The 24,276-nt window shown below is 41.1% G+C and overlaps 1 protein-coding gene across 1 annotated transcript in view; it reads right to left on the bottom strand.

Moving 5' to 3' along the window:
• Positions 1-11,594, bottom strand: part of psmg1 (proteasome (prosome, macropain) assembly chaperone 1) — a 15,642-nt gene extending 4,048 nt beyond the window's left edge. The window contains exons 1-5 of the mRNA XM_050041473.1: positions 11,387-11,594; positions 8,747-8,850; positions 4,634-4,779; positions 1,700-1,762; positions 1,371-1,569 (exon numbers count right to left, since the gene is read on the bottom strand). Coding sequence (XP_049897430.1) covers positions 1,371-1,569; positions 1,700-1,762; positions 4,634-4,779; positions 8,747-8,850; positions 11,387-11,505 — 631 coding nt within the window. The 5' untranslated portion in view covers positions 11,506-11,594. The remainder of the gene's footprint in view (positions 1-1,370; positions 1,570-1,699; positions 1,763-4,633; positions 4,780-8,746; positions 8,851-11,386) is intronic.
• Between the last annotated feature and the right edge of the window lie 12,682 nt (positions 11,595-24,276).

Genomic DNA, 24,276 nt, shown 5'->3' with positions numbered 1-24,276 from the left:
GTGTCAGTGTGGGTTTCCTCCAGGTGCTCCAGCTTCCTCCCACAGTCCTAAGACATGCAGGTTAATTGGTGACTCTAAATTGTCCGTAGGTGTGAATGTGAGTGTGAATGGTTGTATGTCTCTATGTGTCAGCCCTGTGATAGTCTGGTGACCTGTCCAGGATGAACCCTGCCTCTCATCCAATGGACCAGGATAAGCAGGTACGGAAAATGAATGAATGAATACAAAAGAAAAAGCCTGGCCGATGGATCCCAATTAATAATCCTTTTTACACAGAGAAGGCGCTATAGAGACGCTAAAAAGTCCCTCCTTTATGCTGCCTTTGCATTTTTACACAGAAGCAAACAACGGCGGCATCATGTTGCTCTAGTGTGTGATTTTAGACAGCATGCCGGCATCACGGAAGCAAAAGAGGCATGACATGTAACACAACAGTGTCGGCCTCTTGTGTGACATATAACATACATGTCAGCAGCGCTTCATGAACAGTAACAATGGCATTAACATGACAATTACGAACATTTACCGTCTCTGTTATATGGCGGTTGATCTCGTCCTCTGCTCAGAGGGTAAAGAGCTCCTGGACCTCATTGTTTTCCCAGTTTGCGGACATTTACAGCTGGTGTTTCTCTGCTTTGAGTTAGCTGCTAACTGCTATCATCTACTTTTTAAAATCTCCTGCAGTGGGTTGCAGGCATTACATGTCGTCAAAATGTTACACCTGTGCCGTCCATGATGCCATCCTGCCAGCTGTCCCGTTTATACAGACCTTGTTTCGGTGCTGTCTATTACTATCTCCGATGCCGCCTTAAAGGTGAGACAACTCTGTCCCCTCATTCCACACTTGTACTTTTTATACAGAACAGTAAGGCGACATAACAAGACGATACTCCTGCCATGAACAGGCAGTGTAAAAGAGGCTTTTGGTTTGATGCCATCTGCTGCCTTTTGTTGTGGTGTGCTTAGTAAAAGATCTACAGGCTTCAGTTGCAGAATAATAATCCTCGTTTTTCCCAATTTGCAGATATTTTCAGCTGCTGTTCTTCTTCTTTGAGTTAGCTGCTAACAGCTGCTTTTTTAATCACCCACAGTGGGTCGCACACATAGCACGTCAAAACGTCGTACCCATCTTGCCCATGATACCATCCTTCCTGCTGTCTTGTTTATACAGACAACGTTTCAGCACTGTTACTACCTCACGTGGCAGCTTAAAGGTGAGACAACTCTGTCCCTCCACTCCGGGATCGTGTCTTATAGAACAGGGAGGTGGCATAACAGCACAATATTCCTGCCGTGAACAGGCAGTGTTTAAGGGGCTAATATGAGTTTTCAGACGCCTGAAACACAGAAATTTGAAGTGTGGAAAATACCTGCAGCTGGAAGTCCAGTGACTATGTTGGGCTGCTCCAGTGACCTGCAGACAGGCTGACCACTGAAGGCACTGGTGTGGAGAGAGCGCAGGAAGGGAGCGGAGCTACTGCACACATAGTCTGCTGTTTTGTACTCAGCCACAGAGCTGTCTGACAGCACCGTCACATTCAGCTGTCTGTGCTGCAGACAGTCAAACACCTACGAGAGACAGAGACACACAACATCACCTTCACCACTGTGATCACCCCGAAAAATGCCCTGAATTTCTCTGCATAACAACCCATTTTCATCACAGAGCCATCGACATGGTTCTGCTGTATAAACGTACCTTTTCTGTCCACTGGAAAAGCTGGTCCTCAGCTATGTAGCAAGTCACCTGGCAAACCAAAACCTTCAAAGAAAGAAACACCAGACATTTTAAGCAACTGTCATAGATTAAAGACATGCTTAACTTTGTGTGAAACATACAGGTGTCACTTAAAGACAGGAAAGACTGATAATACAGATGGATGACAAATTAAAAAGTAAAAACTAACACATGAAAATGTTCTCATTTCACAGTTTGTACATCCTTGATTCCTTTCCTCTCCTCCTCTCCTTGCTTCTTAGTCCTTCCCACCTGAGATGCAAGCAGAGGAGGCAGAGAAGAGACACGAGGAGAGAGGAGTCCAGGAAAAAGGCATTTATCAAAATGGAGCTGTCATTTTAAAGTGGCAGAAATAATGTATATTCAAAACTTTTCCAAAAATTCTCTCAGGCCGTAGAAAAACAGTTTTTCTAATTTTACTAATACATTTTTCAGGAATTTCTTGACTTGTTAGATTCAACAAGATGCTTAGGGTTGGGTACCGTTCATAATTGAACCAATACAGTACCGGTACCAGTATCTGGAATTCAGTATTCACATGCATTTATTTTGAAAATTCAATAAAAAGATTTAAATAGAAATAAATACAATTCCTTAAATTGGAAGTGTTTCCCCCGCCTGCCTTGCACATTGCGTCGCAAATATTGCAGCGAGCACTGTCTCCGTCGACTGGCGTGAAGTGCAGCCAGACTTTGGACCACTTTCGGCTCGCCATTGTTGCTGAGTCTGAGGTGCGAGTCATGCGCTCTCGCTCCACCTCCACCTCAGGTACCGAAATTTGGCACCGATTCATTTTAAGTAACGTGAATCTAAGTACAAAAAGTACAGAGTTTCGGTACCCAACCCTAAAGGCGCTGGAAACATTCCTCAGAGATTTTGGTCTATATTGACATGATGACATCACACAGTTGCTGCAGATTTGTCGGCTGCACATCCATGATGAGACTCTCCCGTTCCACCACATCCCAAAGGTGCTCTATTGGACTGAGATCTGGTGACTGTGGAGGCCATTGGAGTACAGTGAACTCATTGTCATGTTCAAGAAACCAGTTTGAGATGATTTGAGCTTTGTGACATGGTGCGTTATCCTGCTGGAAGTAGCCATCAGAAGATGGGTACACTGTGGTCATAAAGGGATGGACACGGTCAGCAACAATACTCAGGTAGGCTGTGGTGTTTAAACCATGCTCAGTTGGTACTAAGAAAATCTCCCCCACACCATTACACCACCAGCAGCAGCCTGAACCGTTGATACAAGGCAGGATGGATCCATGCTTCCATGTGGATGTGGTTTTTCCAATCTTCTATTGTCCAGTTTTGGTGAGAAAACCCGTGTGAATTGTAGCCTCAGTTTCCTGTTGTTAGCTGACAGGAGTGGCACCTGGTGTGGTCTTCTGCTGCTGTAGCCCATCTGCTTCAAGGTTGGACAAGGTGTTGTTGCTTCAGAGATGGTCTTCTGCACACCTTGGTTGGAACCAGTGCTTATTTGACTTCCTGTTGCCTTTCTATCATCTTGAACCAGTCTGGCCATTCTCCTCTGACCTCTGGCATCAACAAGGCATTTTGGCTCACTGGATATTTTCTCTTTTTGGGACCATCCTCTGTAAACCCTAGAGATGGTTGTGTGTGTGAAAATCCCAGTAAATACTCAGACCAGCCCGTCTTGCACCAACAACCATGACACGTTCAAAGTCACTTAAATCACCTTTCTTCATCATTCTGATGCTCCGTTTGAACTTCAGCAGCTCGTCTTCACCATGTCTACGTGACTAAATGCATTGAGCCGCTGCCACGTGATTTGTCGATTAGAAATTTGAGATAATGAGCAGTTGAACAGGTGTACCTAATGAAAAGGCCAGTGAGTGTATATCCCCCTTGACTCTGAGTCACCTTTCTACTGTCCACTGTCAATAATAGGTTCATCACGATACAATATTATATCGATTCTTTGGACAAGGTTACAATATTTGCTGATATCACAAAGTCTGTGACGATATGATTTCTGAGATGACAATGATGACACAGACGTGATCCAACTCAATGTACTGTTACACCCTGAGTCAATACAGGCAAACGTGCACAAAATACACAGAGACACACACTCTCCAACCTATAGATGCTTTTAAATCATCATTAAACATTGAGGTTATGATAACGGGAATTTGAGTCCATCAGTGATCTGTACATTAATAGCTGACAGGTGTTGCAGTATGTGTTGTTCACAGCTGCTTCACACTGAATGAAAATCTTCTCCTTCCGCTCATTAAAACCCTGCAGCTGTCTGAAGGCAGCAGAACAGGAACGTGTGATAAATGTGACGCTTCACACACAGCCGTTAACTATGTTTATCTTGATTAAATCACGTGCAAACGACACCAGGCTGATAGAAAATAACCACACACACCAGACTGGTCGGTTATAACTCTGTGTTCTGACAGTTTGTGGAGGAGACGGCAGATTACGGCTCATTAATTCTGGATGTCACAGACTACTTTTTCAACTTCTGTAACTGAAGTGAGGTTTCATTTTATTCTTGAAACAGCTTCATTACGACATGATGTGAGAGGATTCATGCATTATATAAAGTGCTTCAACAAACTATTACTGTTTCTATGATTAATTCTTATTGTCATCAGAAGCATCTGCATTCCTTATGATGCTCCAATTAATTCAGGCTTGCTTTGATGTGTCGTCTGTTTGTAGCTTCACAATAAACTGTGTACAGCCATTACGATGTGCTCGAATTACACAAGGAAATAAACAAACAATTTACATAGACGATCAGGAGCAAACTCATTAAACTGAACGATTATTATTGAAGTTTACAACAGGTGCTTTCTGAGGCATTAATCAAACAGCACAAACACACGCTGCTCTGCTCAGTGTGTCACTCACTGATGGGTTGTCCTTGTGTCGGTAGAAAACGCACGCCGACTCCTCGCTGGTTTGCCCAGTTACAGCCCCGCTCCTCTCGTTCCACACGGATGCATGCCCCACTGCGTCCCAGTTTTCAGAGGTGAGGACGTACGCTGACAGACACCCTGTGGAGACAGACCGACACTAAAATTACACACCTCTTCTCACAGCAGACATCGGGACAGGTGTAACTACTTTCATTTAGAGCTGATACAATTCATAGATTGATCATCTGACAGAAAATTAATTGGCAACTGTTTTGATAATTGATGATCGTTAAACAGAAGAGATAGTGGTGGACTTTTAGGAGGATGGCGTATGATCACTCTTGCTGTCCATAAACAGCTGCACAGTGGAGAGGGTCAGGACTACTAAGTTCCAGGATGTGAACATCTCTGACGACCTCACCTCGGGTCTCATTTACAAATCTATGCGTAGGATCCATGCTGTAATTGTAGGTACGGACAAAAGCCAAAAATTTCTACAATCAGGCTTCCACCTCACCATCTGTGTCGCCAATGTCCCATCTCCAAAATGTCTGTAAGCACGGGTCAAAGTTTCTATAGATCGCAGCTTTTGTGCGGGAAGTGGCGTACGGCCCTTTCAAGGCTTGTTACAGCGTACGCAATGTTTATAAATGAGACCCCTGGGCACTATTTCAGAAAGCAGGATTAGTGAAAACTCTGATGAAACTCTGAGTTTTCCGTTTCACTCATCTCAGTTCAGCGTAACCCTGAGTCAGTTACTATGGCAACATACTCAGTGAAGCAAACCTACTGGCTCACTGAGCATGAAGCAGGAAGGAGAGACATGGCGTGTCCTTGTGTGAATAAAGTTGTTGTGTTCTGTTTTAAGGATTTACTGCAACAGATATTAAGTGTAACGTCGAGCTGCTTTAATGCTGAACAACATTATAATTGACAAAACTTTTCCACAGCCGACAACACAAGATACAGAACTTCAGCTCAAACTACTTCTTGTTACCAACCTTTCAAAATAAGAGTATGATGCAATGTATTGAATACCACCACAAAAGTTGTGAGGGACAATTTATTCAGAGGCTGTAGCATCAGGAGAAGGTGATTAGACCCAGTTTGGACGTCTTATCGTTCCCGGAGGAGTGTCTATATGAAAGATACAGTTTCACCTCACACTCTATCATTTATCTAACAATCTGTTCCACCCACATGTATCAAATATTACACATTGTGGATTTACATTATCATCGGAGCAAATTTTATGCATTGCTCTTTGATTCTTTTCTTCATAAAATCACAGACACTGAACACATTAGCGAGGCAGCGGTGTGTCGGGCCGTAAGAAAAGTGTCTCTGGCTCTGAAAAGACTTTTGCCTGTTTTTGTGGTTTTCCCTGAACATAAATCAGAACGGATCATCAAAGAGGAATTCCACAGAACTGCAGGTTTGTCAGTGTTAATAAGAAATTAATCTACGTGAACACATGACGCAGTGATTCATGAATACTTTTCATATATTCAAAGATTCCACGGTGTAACTGGCTCATTTATGGGACTCAACATCCCATAATAGCTCCATCTGAGCATAAAGGAGATTACGTGAATTGGAAGTCATTTCACAGCGATTCAATTAACCTCAGCCTTTTATTGACAGAATGATATTAGTATAAGCAAAACTTTTACCAGTCTGTACAATATCTTTGTGTTTGATGTTGAGTTGCTGCCCAGTGTGTTTGGGCTCCATCCGATTACAGCTGAATAAGAGGACATAGCAAATGATATTAAAATACATGAACACTGTTAAGATATAAAAATGTTCTATATTCTCTGTATATTAGACGCATTAACGCATCACATTATATAACATCATTTTCCCATGACAACTCACGCTGTTTAGCTGCAGCATTAGATGTTTTGGGGTTATTTGAAGACATGTTCAAAGTCTTTATTCACGGTCAATAAAATTCAGTTGGGCTGAAACAAGTGGCTCTGCTTTTAACTCCACTTTCTGCCACTGAGAATCATGTTACCTGCACTCCACTGATGATGGCTTGTGGTGCTCACCGTGAACGAGCTTCCCTCAGGCTGAACAAACTCAGAGCTGATTGAGCTAATTCTGATCACCTGTTGTGGAACCGAAAACTCAGAGTTTCCTAGCTCAGGCTCCGTCAGCTCGGAGATCGGGATTAGGCACAGAGTTTGTTGAGCCTGCTTTCTGAAACTGAAACCACGGCCTTGGTCTCTTAGCTGTCTTAGCTGTGTGAAAAGCTCAACAACGCCTCCACTTCCTTTGAAGACTGAAGAGAGCCAGCTTACCGCCGCCTGTCCTCGCCATGTTCTACAGAGGCACTGTGGAACGTCTCCTGACCAGCTGCATCACAGTATGATATTGAAACAACAAAACATGTGAGTGAAAGACCCTGCAACGAATTGTTAGAGCTGCAGAGAGGATCATTGGGGTTTCTCTTCCCACCATCCAAGAGGCGGTGCACACGCAGAGCCTTTGCAACTGTAAAAGACCCCTCCGTCTGTTCACCCCTCTGGCATCAGCCAAAAGGTTCCACAGCATCAGAACCCGTTCCACAAGGTTCTGCAACAGCTTTTTCCCACAAGCTGTTAGATTTTTTAACACTTTGCTGCCATCCACATGATGAGGGCTCATACACAGCATGGACACTTACTGTATGACCACTACTTTATTATCCTGCAAATGTGTTTTTAATAAACTCTGAAACAAATTTTAATTGTTATCCACATCATCATTTTGCTGATTTATCAGTTTATTACTATGCAATTTATTTCTCCACACTTACCTATCTTTATTCTTATGAGTATTCACAATGTACTTTATTGCATTTAATGTTGTCCTGTCCACATTAAATGTTGTGTGTGCTATGTGCTCTTTACTGCATTCATGGATTCAAAAATTCAATTGTTCCAACTTCTCAACTGTGAGGATTTTCTGCTTTAATTTGATGTATGTGAAGGTAAACTGAATATGTTAAGGTTTTAGACTATAACACGTCTTCCTAACATACAGCGAGCGAGCGAAGTCTGACAGATGGAGCCCGAAAATTGTCCAGATATACTGTGAGTGATGTCACAGCAGGAGGAGTTTATTTAATCTAAGATATTGGGTGTTAAGGCCCTGACACACTAAGCCCACGGTCAGTGTGTCCTGCACTGTTGCCCCTCGTTGGCTTTTTTTTTTTCAGTCGATTCAGCATGTTAAATCAGCGTCAGAGACAGTGGAGCCTGTAAGTGAATAAAATCACTCTGATTGGCTCTTTGAGCTCTTTAGCAGAAATGTTTCCTGGCAGTTTGTGTTATTGTTCAGTGATGCACAGTAAGTATTTTCTGTTCTTTCAGCGTTGTATTGTTAATGTGCTAAATGGCCAACTAGGCTAACTAACTACAGACTACTGACACCTGCTGGTGTTGAGTTATTCATCCTTTATCTCACGCAGGTGCAGATCATACATGCTGGTTGGCCAATTGTTATAAACTTTGCAGTGTGTTCATGTTAATGCTGCGCACTTAATCGTCTGGTGATCGTGATTGCGATTTTGAGGTCTGGAGATGTTATTTTGTCTTCTACAGAAGCCGTGCATCCGCAATACCGCCCCTTCCCTCCTCTCCTCTATTCACTCCACGAGCCAGTCAAGTAGGTGAACTACGAATAATGCGAGGGGCAGGTGATCGCGGAAGATTTCAAAAACAGCGTGCGGAAAATGGCAGAGGGAGAGCGAAAGAGGTTGCACACGTGTCTGTGTGTGTGTGCGCATCGGGTCCGAACTCCTCTGTGCGTGATACAGAGAGCAGAGGAGAATTGTAAACGTGCGACCATGTAGAGACAGAAATGACATGCCGTCGTGTAAACAATATAAGCCATCACGTGCGTCGCATAATCGTTTGCATAATCAGGATTTCAATTTTAACCAGCAGCCCTGAGCAGCCGTAATTCATGTGCAACTTTTTTGGCTGAGACACAGGCGACGTGAGGCAACGCAACAGTTGGCTTTCATCGCTGCTAGTTCTCTGATGTCAGTTTGGTGTGTCTCATCACCGGTAATGTAGCACACAGGAGAGTTGCGACACTGGAAGCAGCCACTTACTGGAAGCGTTGTGTCCCACAGCGAGGATGAAGTCTGAACACTGCAACTTGTTTCCGGACTTCAGCGACTCGGAGACGTCAGGGCTCCAGTGCAAATGAACCTCCCTGATAAAAGACGTGCGTTAGAGAAGAAAGAACAGTTGTGGAAAAACACTGTGCACCTAAAATATGTATTGAATCCATTGGGGTAGCAGGTGCCTGAAAATAACACCATTACGTCCTTGAATGAATTTTTTGCAAACAGGTTTCTTCAGCACTGTTCACCTTACCAACATTGTTATGGTCTTATTTCTCAGGTTTTTACTCAAACTTTAATGTTAACACAACCTCTGTCTACTTAAATTAATCTTCTTGACCACAATAACCAGAACACCCTCCCCTAAACAGTGGTGCACATTTGCTCAAACATTAAGTAGGAGCATTTTGAGGTATCTGCACTTGTTCATGTTATGCTTCTTTGTACTTCTACTCCACAACAATTCAGGTGGAAATATTATATTTTTCACTCCACTATATAAAAATATTTGACAGCTGCAGTCAAGACAGGACTGCCAACCGTGCAACCCGAGGCCCATAAAGCTCAGGGTTCACTGTGTGTGATCATTCAACTGTAACTTTATTTGGAAATATGCACCACTGAAGTACTTTATCAACTGCCATGATGACGGCCTTAAGGTGAAACTCTTTTAAATAACTGTGACGTGCCTTTTACATTCAGAAGAGGTGCTAATTCAACTTTATGATCACTTTATGATCGTAGTTTGTGGTCCTGTTGAGCTGTCCTGCATTATACAGAGAGGTATTTCTTGTATTATACCTGTCGTAAAAGGGGTGGACAAAAAAATGGAAACACCCGTCATTATAGCAGCACAAACCGCTGCCCCAAAAATGAAAGTAAAGATGCATCAACACTCTAAATCAGCTTCAACTACAACTACAACATTATAACATTATAACAGGTAGGATTTACTGCAATACTGTTGCGTTAGACTGTATTAGTTCAAACTGAGTGTACCTAATTAACTGGCAACTGAATGTATGTCTTTGCTGACAAATGCTGTAAAACTTGTAATAACACAGATCCATTACTTGGTCTCGGTTTTTGTCTTTTTCATTTCCTGGTGTGTGTGTGTGTGTGTGTTTTACTGCCATTGCTGTCGTTAGTTTTATTATATCATTATCATTTATTTTATTCACGTTGGTCTTTCTTGTTTATTTTCCTCCTGACTTTTCTTGTTTTTAACTTCCTCACTTTTATTTTTTTCTAACGGGATTTGCTGCCTCAATCCTCTGTGATGTCCTCTTCGAAAAGACTAAACTGATTGGAAAAAATAATAATAAAATAAATTATAATAGTAAATAATAAAATAAAACATATCTACCATTGTTGCTGTTAATTTTATTGTCATATAATTAATTTACTTTGGTTGTTCTTGATTATTTTCTACTGCCTTTTCTTATTTTTTAACTTTGCTTTTTTTTAATCATCTGTAATATTATCTTTGCACACACTGAAAAAAATAAATAAATAAAACAAACAAAAAATCGACCATTGTTGCTATTAGTTTCATTTCATCAATATCATATAATTCATTTTTATACATGCTGAGGAGAATATTGTTTTGGAAAAAAATAAAATAAAATAATAAAAGATAAAATAAAATGATTACCTACCATTGTTGCTATGAGTTACATTATCATATAATGAATTTATTTTGGTCTTTCACATTAATTTCTTTTCTTTCTTTTTTTAACTTTTTTTTTTAACTACTAATTAAAATTGTCTCTCATAATACTTTGTCATTATCCTCTTATACACCACAAGGAAAAAAACGGATTGTAAAAAAGAAGAAACAAATTAACAAAATCATAAAAAATAATAATAAAAATTAAAGATAAAAATGTCAACTACTCTTATTACATGATCATTGATATGATTATCATATAATTATTTTATTTATTTCTAATTTATTCTTCTCCTACCTTTTCTTATTTGTTAACTTTGCTTTTATGACAGATGTATGTCCTTTTTACAGATTGGAAAAAAACAGAGAAATAAATAAAATAAAAAATATATATATATCCATTGTTGCTATTAATTTTATTACATCATTATCATATAATTAATTTACTTTGGGTTTTCTTTTTATTCTTCTCCTGCCTTTTTCTAAATTTTTAACTTTAACTTTGTTTTTATTTTCTTCCAATAACAATGTCTATCTTAATTCATTAATGTCTTATTCCTCTTTGTACTCATGGAACATAATAAACAGATTGGAAAAAATAAAGATATAAATAAAATGATTTTTAAAAATGATTTTTAAAAAAATATCTCTGTATCTATAACTACATTATAGTATGTTAGGTGGTGTAATAATGTAATAATAGGGATGGGCGTTAAAGTGTTAACGTTACTCAAATATCATGTGTCATGTTAGCTAGCTACCTCAGATGCTAATTAACGTTATTTCAAAGAGTGGCGGGAGATATTAACAAAGGGAAATATAAAGATGAAGGCCACATATAATTTCACGTATTAAAAGTAATTTCTAAATCTTTATTGAGCGTTAATTAATCTAATATTTCCACGCTTTCTGACTCCCTGTCTCCATGCTAACGTTAGCATGCTAACATTATTTACCTCTTTTCCTCCAGCTCTCTGCGGATTTCTTCATCTTCTTCGTTTTCATCGAGCTCGTCTTCATCTTCCTCCACGGCCCGAGAATACACCGACAAAACTTCACCGAAAAACGTCGCCATAATCACGAGGTTTCCTGAGGAAAACGAAAGTTTGGCTAGTGGTTCAGACCTGCAGCCATGACACACATCCGCCACTTCCGCCGGCAGCGACACCCCTTCAAATTAAAAACCTCAAACCTGGAATCCTTCAAAAAAGCAAACAATATAATATAATATAATATAATATAATATAATATAATATAATATATTTTAAAAAATCTCTCTTTCAAGAGTGTCCTGGCCAGGACAGGCAGTAACATCAGTTGGACAACATAGGACAAAAATACAAAATCAAAATATGCAAATCCAAAACAAGCAATATAAAACACAAAAAGAACACAAAATCAAATTACTACAAGGAAAAACTCAAAAGAACGTTGATATAAAACAGGGGCAACTACAAAAAAATTAAGAAGTCCAGCTAAAATACACCCTGACATACAATCAATCAAATCAGTCAAAAGTCCAGCTGTCAGGGAAAACTAGACTGAGCATTAAGCTCTTTTACAGCAATGCCCTAAGTTCACATTCAGTGGTCTAGAAGGGGACAAATATACATTAGAAATCACAATAAAATTATGAAAAAAGTCCATAAAAATAAATAAGTAGCAGTAATGTCTATCAAGAATTATAAACAACAATGAAAAATAGTAAAAACTGTAACTGCTGTGAAGGACAGATACATAACAATAACAACATTTTAAAAAATGAATTTAAAAAATGTGGAGGAAAAAAACATTGGCATAAAAATGATGACATAGCTACAAAATACCTGAAACAGCCTACAGAAACCAGTGAGTGCAATTAGAGGTCTTTCCACATGTATATTTACTTTATTTTTAAATATTTATAGCATATTTTTGTACAACAAAAATCAACAATGACATTTGTAAACAGTGGGACAATAGTGCACTGGTGCACAGTGCAAAGGGCGCTGGAATAAAATGTGAAATAATTAATGTAACAGATAGTTTATATACACTGTACAAGAAGTGGGTGGATCTGACATTATCAACAGTAAATACATCCTGCTTAGATTTATATTTGACAGTCATGATATGTGCATGTTTAAAAACTGTATTTAAACCATAAAAATATATAATTTACTGTGCAGCTGATGTTAGTTTTACAGCGTAATCACACCACTTTTAATGTGCCTATGGACTTGTGTGTATATTGTGTAAAGACACACATAAGATTAGCATATGCTTTATTGTGAATCAAATTCCAGCAAATAAGATCTGACTAAATATTTAAAATGCAGACAACACACAGTCCATGCAAATGGAGACGTGCAACACCAGTCGCTCTCCACAATCCCTGTGGGGAGCTCAGAGCCCCGGCTGCCTGCATGAGTACTGCCTGTCCAACGCATTTCTGCCTGAGCTCCTCACTTAAATCAATGAATGATTTAAGGCCGTGTCTCTCCAGTGGATTCACATGGTGTTTGGTTATACAATGCATAGGGGCGCGTATATGACTAACAATTAAGCGTAGGAATGCTTCATGTGCTATTTCTGGACTTTGTGCCAATTAAGGGCAAAGCTGACGTACCACATGACTCTACCAGCTTCTTAGTGGTAATACATAATTAACATGAGTGGCAGAAACAGGAAAACATAATTCTTAGAGGATGCTGGCAGGTCGTTCGGTTGTATAGCTCGATGGAAACACAAGCCAAGTCATGTTAGGGCAAATTGGCCTCAAGATGACTGCGGAACATCCATCCTTTCCATTGTGTTGTATAATTCATTTTCCTGTAAGCTGTGCCCCGGGAGATGAGAGACAAACAGAAATGTGATGACATCAGCACGGCCATAAAAATGCTTCATTGTCACCAGAAAAAAATGTCTAGTGTTGGAAAGACAAATTGGATGGCGGGGCAAAGCCTGGAGTAGAATAGAGAGTAAGCTCTATTACCAGTGCAGCGCGATAATGTAGCAAGAGGCCATAAAGTAACAGCACAAAGGTTTCCTGTCACAACATGGGGCAACATGCTAGGAGGAAGCTTCAGGCTGCTGTTAATATAATTGATAGTGGAGGGAGAGATAGAGGAAGAGTGGGAGGGAAGTTCTGCAGCTTAGCAAACACTAAAGCCCCCAGGCTCCTGACAACAAGAGAGGGACGTCAACAACAGGACAAACAGGGAATGTCACAACACTATCGACTTTTAAAAAACCAAACGGGACAGTAAGAGGACATCCACAATGAGCCTGTCTGTCTTTATCTTGCCCCAGCAGGACCTGAGGATAGCGTTCGTCTTTCCTACTGGCCAGACAGCTATGCTGGTTGGCACGCACAGATATTTTAATAGGAAGTGGTTCAGTTACAAAAAGGCAACCCCCCCACCACCCCTGCACAAATTAAGTAATTCAAGGGCACAAATTCAGAAGCGTACAAGGTTTATTGTCAAGTGGGTTTTCGCATAAAAGAAATTTGTCTTGGGGTTTTGGTGCATAACAATAAGCATAGTAAGAAAAATATGTAGGAGTTCTGCAACAGTCTAGTCTGTGTCGGTGGGGGTCCTGGGCTTTGTTGACGAGACCGTTCAGCTGCAGTTGGGAAGAAACTTGTTACTGTGCAAGGTTTTGGTCCTGGACCGCAGCCAGTGGTTCAATCTGGAGATGTTCCAATACCACTGAATTTGTGTATTGGACGATACCGAGTACCGATCCAATACCATGCCCCCTAAAAATACAGCTGTATACTACTAACCCTGTATGAATGTGAAATGATTGCTATCATTGTCTGGCAACCATACGCTGTAAAAACACTGGACCAAGCTACCGTGATGTCGCCCTGTGATTTGTGGACTCCCATTCTGAAGCCTCAAGTTTGGTACTTCGGCACAGATGGCAGAAGTTTTCCTCAAGGGCTTTCTACCAGAACGGGATCGCTTGGTTAAGGTTAGGGAAAAAAGTTGTGGTTGAGGTTAAAATGAATAGATTTCTGTCAGAAAGGGCTTTGTTGGGCTTTGATGACGAGGCCGTTCAGCGGCAGTTGAGAAGAAACTTATTACTGTGTGAGGTTTTGGTCCTGGACCGTAGCCAGTGGTTCAATTTAGAGATGTTCCCCTGATACCAATTCTGATGCCTGAACTTGTGTATTGGACAATACAAATTGTAAAACCACTGGACCAAGCTACTGTGATGTCCCCGTCGATTTGTGGACTCCGATTCTGAAGCCTCAAGTTCAACACATTCTCACTCCGACCTTGTCACATATTGACAGTTGGTCATGGACTTTCCACGTCCACATAAGACGTTCAAGGTACCCTGGGTGTGTTGGTTGTTGACGTTCTGGGACGCCGTGTCTGCCTGTTACATGCATTGTCTGTTTTCAAAATAAACTTCTGTTTTCACAGGAAATTTAACGTTTACATACAGTCTCTTTCAAAATAAAAGCACTATGTTGGTACAACAATGCAAACTGACTTTTTTTCCCTTCAACAACAAACGCATGTGGTTGGGTTTAGGAAGAAAGAACAGGTTTTGGCATTAGAATCTTACGGGACGCGAGCACCGCTCTCTCGGGTGAAAGTCGGTGTTTGTTGGACCCATCCACCAACCCTCCCACCTGCCCCAGTCGGACTTTCGGCGCTTTAACGTTCATCCTTGTTCCGCCGTGTTTCCCCCTGACGCCACCGGGCGCCATTAAACTACAACAGCAACGGGCCACGTATCATGCTGACGTTAAAGGACACCTTTTTTTGTTGGTTTCTGTCACTGCTCAGTCACTGCTCAAGTGCCAGATTTTTGACAACTTCGCAGTGAGACCGGGCTCTCAAGTTTGGCACTTCGGCGCAGCTGGGAGAAATTTTCCTCGAGGGCTTTCAACCAGAAAGGGATTCCTTGGTTAGGGTTCGGAAAAAAGTTGTTGTTTGGGTTAAAATCAATAGATTCTTGTCAGAAAGGGTCTTCCTGGAGAAAGCCTACAAGGAAAACATCGCCCATGTGCACATTTCGGCCCTCGCCATCTTGTTTCTTTTGGATCCAGAAGTGACCGTATTTGGGCAAGAGGCTGGTGCGGTGGAGGAGCGAGGGGTGGATCTGAATGAGAAGCACAGGACACTATTGGCAGAATGCCTGTCACTCAAAGAGGCTCATCCTTAAATATGTGTAACAAGGCAGATGATATGGACAGAAAAAAAAACATGCCCTCAAAAAAAAAACCATTCACAATTGTTTTAATTTTTTTAACCCAACCCCCCAGTATCGAGAAATGCTCCCAATACTGCCTTAAATGCTGGATCGGGTACCGGCAAGGACTTGAGTCTATGCACAGATCTGATACCACATGATTTATTTTTTTATATTTTTAAGTAGTACAATGACAGTTTTCCTGGAAATAAATTCTTCTTCACTGCTCTAAAACAGTACACAGCAAGTTACACTGTAAAGCCGATAGATTTCTGGTAAAAATTGTAACATTAGCTGTTAGCAAAAAATGTCAGCTGTTCATGCTCATTTTCTGTATGTATTTTTTCATGTTTTTACAAAGGGTTTCCACCAAGTGGCAACCTCTGTGGCTGTTATGTCCTTTTGTTGTTGCTTATCTTTATGATTAATTTGTTCACTTAGACAACTAATATTAATTTTTATTACTATCTGACAGGTCATCAGTCACTTGAATGCGCTGCCATCCATCATTGTGGCTTCCGTCAGCTGTCACCTGGCTGTCAATCTGTCTGCGGCTCAGTCGATGTGATGATCTTCAGCTCCAGTGGCAACCTCTGAGGCTGTAAAATCAACACATTCTCACTCCGACCTCGTCACATATTGACGTTTGATCATGGACTTTACACGTCAACATATGACGTGCAACGTACCCTGGATGCGTTGGTTTGAGTGACAGGCTGTCTGCAGATAGTGTCCTCAGCTTCTCAGTCAGATCCACCCCTCACCCAAATATGGTCACTTCTATCTCCAAAAAAAACCCAAAACACAGCGTTACACTGAAACCTACATTAGTACCAGGTCTAAATGGGCTCATTGAGGTACAAATGGTAATTCTGTGGGTGAAGAAGTCCTTTCAAACAACGCCAACAACTGAAGATGGACATGAACAGGGAGCTCAAAATCAAAATCTCATAACAGAAGAAGCAGGACAGCAATAATACCAGCTTATTATTTCTATTTCTATGTCCTGGGGAGCTTCTTCAGCTACAGAGGGCACAGAGGCACGTCCTTGACATGGTCTGGAGTTAAAGATTCCTAATTATCCTGTTAATCAATCCCCCCAACCTTTCCACCAGTGCCACCATTTCCATCTAAGATCTAACTGGCAGATTATGAGATTTATTGAGCAAAGCCATGCTCCCTCACGGAGAGGGCAAACCTTTTATTTTCAGCTGATTAAAGTATGTTTCTTGTGCGGGGCATAATGAGCCCTACACCCTCGAGGGGACACCAGCAGGGCTTTAGAGCTTCTTAAGGTGGGAGATTATTTAGAAACTGTTACCCCTGAAATACAGCTGCATGAAAACTGAAGGGGTTATTCAGAAAAACATGCTACACAACACCTTTCAGTGGTCCCTCCATTTCATTTCCATATTTATAGTTGTCATAAAGGGATGGAGCCTTCCACGCACACTCATATAGCCATGCACCCACTCCATCAGACCACCTACTCACACTCCCATTAACTCGTAGGGATAATTTAAAGTGTTCGCTCCAGCTGAGCTGCATGTCTGTGGACTGTGGGAGGAAAGTGAAAGCGCCTGGAGGATTTCCCACGCAGACACACGGAGAGAACATGCAAACCCCACACGCAGAAAGGATCAGTTGCTTAGGAACAGAGTTGTTCATCAACTGGGGGTGTGATCACTTCTGAGCAAAGTGTGGGGTTTAATCATACGAACTTGTGTGTGAATGCGAGCAGGGCTCTGATGATGCTCGGAGTGCCTGGGGGTGGGTGGAAAAGGTGAGCGGCTGATGATGATGTACCATCCAGCAGATGAAGAAAAGATCGATATAACGACGTCAGTGAGCAAACTGTGAAGAGGAGGATGTTTATAGAAGTTTAAGTTTTTATTAAATATATATAAATAAGCTCACTGACTGACTGACTGACTGACTGACTGACGATGATGTTTTTCAGTAGGAAATATAACCTTTAATGGTCTGCTTGTGAGAGCGCGGTATTGAAAAATGTGATTCACTCGATCTCATTGAACCATCTCCAGCACGCTGTTGAAGTATGTTAGGGCAAAACAAAAACATCCCAGAGTGCCAAACCTTTAGGCGGCTTCCTTCCAAGAAGTTACCATTCGATAAATCACTCTTGGCATCTGTTCTGTCATATAATACTTATATAATTCATCAATTTTTTTTTTTTTTATTAGTTTAGTTTTAGAGTTCTTAATGCACAAAAAAGTCCTTTAATGGTAAAAGTTATATACAGTCTCATACAAAAACTTTCTAAGGCCCGGATCACACAGAAAATGCAAAACGCAAGGCGCACCTCACTGCCTGTTTTTTAAAACTTTTTTATTGAATGCCACTCGTAAGGAAAAGACACTTGCTGCACCTTTTTATTGTTGCTAGGCAACCACCCCATCACCTCCTTACACTAACCTCCCCGCGTAATCCATCTACCATTTATTTTGGCTAGCTAAAACTACCTACTTATTTCACAGTAATCAGTGTGTAGTTCCTGACATGTTGAGGCAGAGGGTACTGTCTGTAGCTCTGGTTGAGGGTGAGAGGCTGTCAGCAGATAAACAGAGATCTGTGTGGGTACATGAGACCCTAAATAAGAGGCTAGATCATGGGGAGCACCACCAGTTGGTCCAGGAGCTTCTCCTCCATGATGGACGTTTCCAGGCATATTTTAGGATGACTCAGGGGCAGTTTGACAACCTGCTGTCTATCATCAGGTCCTATAGCTCTGGGTATCCAGCAACCACTACCACCAGTTTCTCCTCCATTGTTTACCAACTGTAAACTTGTTGTCCTGACCACCACAGAAGGCCCGCTACTCAAATCATCCAATTGGACAATGGGGAAAAAGCAGAAAGGACATGGGGCACTTTTCTGCTCTGAGTTGAAGTTTTTTCAACTCGATTAAGTTCAGAGTGCTCTGGTAAAAACTCCAAGCACCGAGAGCGCAGAAATACGAGGTGCGTCACAACGTAAAAACAGCGAGCAAAAAGCTTCATTCTCATTAAGAATTACAAAAAGGCGCCTCCACCTGCTGAAACACTTACTGTGTGATCGAGGCCTACCCAGCTGTCATTCTAATGTTCATTCACTGTTGAATCAATGTTGAATTATGTTTTGATTTTGAAACTAAAATCTAAAATTAATCAATGTTGAGGGTTGTTTTATCAACTTTAAATGTTGTTTCAAAATTGTTTCAACATTGAAACACATCTTTCTAAAATTTCAGTGTTGATTTATAAGAATTTTTTTAACCATTTTACAACCATCATGACAATATTGGTAATGAGTGACAAACAGTGGTGGAAAGTAACTCAGTACATTTACTCAAGTACTGTACTTCACAACTTTCAGTGACTTTTACTTCAGTATTTCAATTTTATGCTACTTTATACTTTCACTTCACTACATTTCTGTAAAGCGAAAATATTGTACATTTTACTCTACTACATTTATCTGACACACAAAATGTGACACTGTGCTACAAACTGTGTCCTCGACAGGGGGGTCTGTAACCCTTGGGGGGTCCCCAGAGTTATTGCAGGATGGCACCAAATTGACCTTTCAGTAAGCCCCGCCCCTTTGTGACAGTCCAACTAGCTGTCACAGTAAGCATGGAGCCCACACTGTAACTAACTGCACTCCTTGAAGGAATATTATCATATTTGTAAAAATGAAAGAGTGATTCCAGAGAGAAGCAGACAGAGGGGTCTACAGTCTGTGTTTGAAGGATATATCCAGGATGTCAAACTGACTCAGCAGCAACAACAGGTTAAAAAGACAAAGATAGTTAGAAGCTAAAGCCGAACTATAGGCTACAGATCACAGTGTAAAAGTGAACCACCACATCACAGCTGATCGCCACAGAACACAATGAATATAGAGGGAAACTTTGCTGATATTGAACCAGCTGTGTGGCATCACAGTGTGTGCAGATGAACGGTGCTTGGTTTCACCCCTGTGTCGCTGCCAACACCTGGACCTCCGCCACCGGACGGGCGGGGATCTCCAGGGGAAGTCAAACACTGTTCATGTGCACACAAGAATACAGTATATGTGGTTGGGGGTCTCTGCTCTGTCTGTCTTTCAACTAAGGGGTTCCTTAAAAAAGGTTGAAGATGTCTGGATTAAACTATCCAGTTTTGCTTGTAACAGAGTAAGTTAACAGAGCAGTGTTAGCTCTATTTATATAAAAGACTTCTGCCACCACTGGAAAGCACAAGGTGAGTTGATGCTGACGCATGAGTGAATGTCTTGGTTGAATAAGTGCATGGTGGAGCTACAAGAAGGGTGTGAACAGTGTTAAAAAAAGTGAGACCAGTGTTGAGAGATGTGTGTGACCAATTAGTGGGACAGACCCCCTGTGAGGAGGCGAGGTCAATCAACACCTCTCACACAGCTCCACCTTTTAGTACCAAATCTGTGTGCTAGGTACCCCAGCAGAGGGGGGACCAAACATGGGGACGGTAAGGAACGGTTCCATTGGTACCATCCACAACTTTTCACAGTGGAAACAGAAAAAAATGGTTACCAAACTGAACTGAACAGGACTGCGTGGTAGAAACAGGGCTATAGACTCTGGGTTCGTCCCGCTCAGGAAGATGGAGGCAGGTAGGAGTGGTTGGGGATTTTCCATGCAGGTAGACGGACACAGGTAGAGGGGTGCCTGGGGATTTTCCACACCAAGTATTGATATTTTATCATACAAATTAGTAATATTGCAAAAACACTTAAACTTTTGGTTGCCAATTGTGATAGTTTGAGAATAATATGGCAGACAGACCTGGGATGTTCTCTGGATGAAGAGCAGTGGTTAAAAATTCTGTCTGACAGTGGTAAATATGTCCAAGAGCAAATTCACCTAGTATAGAATAATGCACACATACTACTGGACACCAGCAGGGCTGCGTAGGATGTGTTTATTAACAAATGACTCATGTTGGAAATGCCAGGAAGAAACTTGCACCTTTTGACAGTGTATTTGGGATTGTCCACTCATTCGGCCCTTTTGGAGTAAGATTCTTATAAGACACATCAGTAAATGGTTCGGTAAGACGTTGCCAGTGTCTCCAGGACTGTGGTTTTTGGGGGACAGATCACAAGTATATAATGTGTCAAGGGATGAATTCTCAGTTGTTATTGCTGGAGTCATTACAGCTGCTAGAACAATACTCAGGTACTGGAAGTTAATGAAACCCCAAGTACGAATCCATGCTGACTAGGATGACAAAACATGCTCAAGGACCAATCTGGAGGGATTTTTGGAATTATTTTGCATTGTTATTTTTAAATTTTATCACTATTTATTTTAATCTGTTTATTTATTCAAATTTAATTTTGTTATTTTGATTATTTTTGGCAGACTGGGCCTGGTGCTGTAACCCCTCTTGCACAGATCTCGGTTACCCTGTTGGTATCGTACTCTTATTTTTGTTCGTCAAGATCGAATGCCTCATTTGACATGTAGAACTGTCATGCACCAGCCTTGCCAAAATCAATAAATCATAAGATGTTGACAAACTTTTCCTTCGACGACATAATTTGTATAGTGATAAAGTACTGTGATAAAGTATCATAAATATGGAGTGACTCTAGTGTAACAGATTATCTTTTTTTTCTAGCTTTCCATGACTTATGTAGACATAAAATATATTCAACCTCTACAGGCAGGTGTCCCGGTCACCTCGTGGCCAATGTAATGTCCGTGTTGCAGTTGATGCTGAGGATATATTAACCCTTGCTCTCTCCTCATGTTTCCTGCTCTCTGCCTCCACTGTCACGATCCAATAAAGCCATTTACAAAAGGAACAAAGCAGGGAGGTTGTGTGTCTTCATTTAGGAATGCACGAATGTAAAATCGTCATATTATAAATCCACACACTCTATCACACACTGCTGCTTGGTGACAGGGTCATCATTAGGAAAAAAGAAAAATCAATTTGTGGAAGACATTTCCTCTCCTCGTGCCTCATTCATTCTTTCCTAAAGCCATTTCTGTTGAGCACAAAAGGAAAGTTGCTCCGTATGTGTGTGTGTGTGTGTGTGTGTTTGCGCGCGCATGCATGAGTGCATGCATGGTGAAACGGCTTTTGTGCAGTTCATTAGAAATTCTGCTGACAGACTTGCAGTGAAAGCAGTGGTGTGTGCGTGGAGGGAATATCAAGAGGATGGCTCCAGCCTGGAGATGGCCTGCAGCTTTAAAGATATCAGCTCATTTCATATGAAGATGCCACACACACACACACACACACCCACAATGAGAGGGCAGCGGCGTGTACATCAATATATGTTTAGCATTCAGGCCCACAAAGCTTTCTCATTACAGTTAATAATCCTGATTAACACAGGCTGCAGTCGGAGCGTCCTGGCACAGGAAGAGGACGGAGTGGCTCAATAATCGGCAGATACATAATGTACAGTGTCATTAAGGAAGACAAAAGCGTAGCTTCAGTTATAGTTTGGATTTATAATGAAACTCACAGTGATGGAAAGTACCTGAGAACATTTATTTACGTACGATTTGGAGGTACTTGAGTATTTTCTGCTATTCTCCACTACGATTCAGGGGGAAATATTGTACTTTTTACTTCACTACATTAATAACACAAAATAAAATCAACACATAAATTGTGATGTATTATCATAAGACTTTATTGATCCACAGGGTAAATTCACAAGCTACCCAGCAGTATATAAAGTACTGAAAATTATCTCTACCTTCGCCATTAAATTCAAGTAATGTGCACATTAATGCCTCAATAATTTTGATCCACTGGTTTACACACCGATCAGCCAAAACATTTAAACCACTGACAGGTGAGGTGAATAACACTGATCATTTTGTTACCATGCAGTGTTTTGCTGGGAAACACTGGGTCATGGTATTCGTGTGGATGCCACCTGACACACTTCACACACCCAAACACGGTTAAAGACTAAGCACTCCCCGATGGCAGTGGTACCACCAGCAGGACAATGCGCCATGTCACACCGCAAACACTGCTCAGGAATGACCCGAGGAATGTGACATAGAGCTCAAGGCAACGACTTGGCCTCCAAATTTCCCAGATCCCAATCTGATCAAGCATTTGTCGGACATGCCAGTAACCCAGGGGTACCCCAGATCCAAGGTGGGGCCTCCTTGGATCAGTCTTGGCTCTGACATGTCACGGCATGAACCAGGCTTGTAAAGAGGCAGGTTGGGGTGGTGGATGGGTCACGAAAAACTGGACTTTCGCCCAGGACTTTCCCCTAAAATCACATGTTCAGATCCATGTGAACTTTGCATCATTTGGATTGGATTGGATTGGATTGGATTTTAAGGTACGTCCTCACCATGTTTCTTTTCCTAAACCTAACCTCAGTAACTTTGTGTTAATTACATAACTGTACGTTAAGGACGTAATGTCATTCGTGGGCGCAAATCCGTTGGATATCATACGAACCATTCTGTGAAAATACGTTGCATCGACACAAGACCTCTTGGGGCTGTCCTGTGGTGTCTGGGTGTTAGCAGCGAGTCCTTCTTTGTTATTATTATTTATTTTACCTTATTTTCATACCTTATTATTATCATTATACTATTATTATATTACTTTATTTTCAGAGTTATGTCCTTTTGTTTTTGGTGATCTTTACGATTATTTTGTTCACTTCAACAACTAATATTAATTCTATTACTATTTAGTGCACAAGTTTCTTGTGTTTATTTGATGTTCTTACTATTTTACAGGTTGTTAGTCACGTGAATGTAGCTGCTTTCATCCATCATTGTGGCTTATGTTGGTGAGTAATGACTGTCGGTGTCTGAAGCTGGAAGTAAATGACCAAGCGGCAGTATTTGATGACAAAAAACTGGCTCTCTGAAGGGACACTTGAGGCTGGCTCTAGAAGCCAGTCGGTCCCCATAGACCTCCATGTTAAAATGCCCAACTTCAAAGCATGAATAAACATGTTTACAACCTGGTACAAAAACAGTTTTGGTCTCTATAGCTAATTTCCCCATTCATGTCAACTGTACAGGGGTGAATATCTAAATAACTCACCGGATTACATTTTGTTAAGGCTTAAAGTTACACATAATTAAGGGCGGGATGCTTTGAGTGATGGTGTCCTCAGCTTCTCAGTCAGATCCACCCCTCGCTGCTCCACAGCTCCACCCTCTCGTCCAAATATGGACCAAGAAAACCAAGATGCAATGGCTGAGATGACGAACTTCAAAACTTGAGTTCACAAATCAGTGGGTGATGTCATTCTACCCACGTCTGTTATTTACAGCCTCAAAATGCTTGTTCTTGCTGGAGCTCCAGAGTAAAGTGTCACAGATGGGATGGAAAACTATAGTGAGGTGGTTTTTGGTACTTCAATATATCTTCATATACAGTAGGTATCAAAACTTTGATTAAAACACCAGAAAAGTGTAAAATGTGGGAGCTATAAGCTTAAGATCTGAGTCCTTCTTCCACCACTGGGATCTAAACTCAAGGAATTTTTGTAAAGATCCATAACAACACAGGCAGGTGAACACAGTGCAGAAGCAACAACAAGGCGTTTAAAGAAATGAAGCATTTAACTTACCAAACTCAGTTTATAGCAGACCAAAGAAAACAGAACTGGCTGGCTGGATAACACG

This window comes from Epinephelus moara, chromosome 3 (assembly GCF_006386435.1).
Source record: "Epinephelus moara isolate mb chromosome 3, YSFRI_EMoa_1.0, whole genome shotgun sequence".
Lineage (NCBI taxonomy): Eukaryota > Metazoa > Chordata > Actinopteri > Perciformes > Serranidae > Epinephelus > Epinephelus moara.
This window is presented reverse-complemented; position numbering and strand designations above follow the sequence as displayed.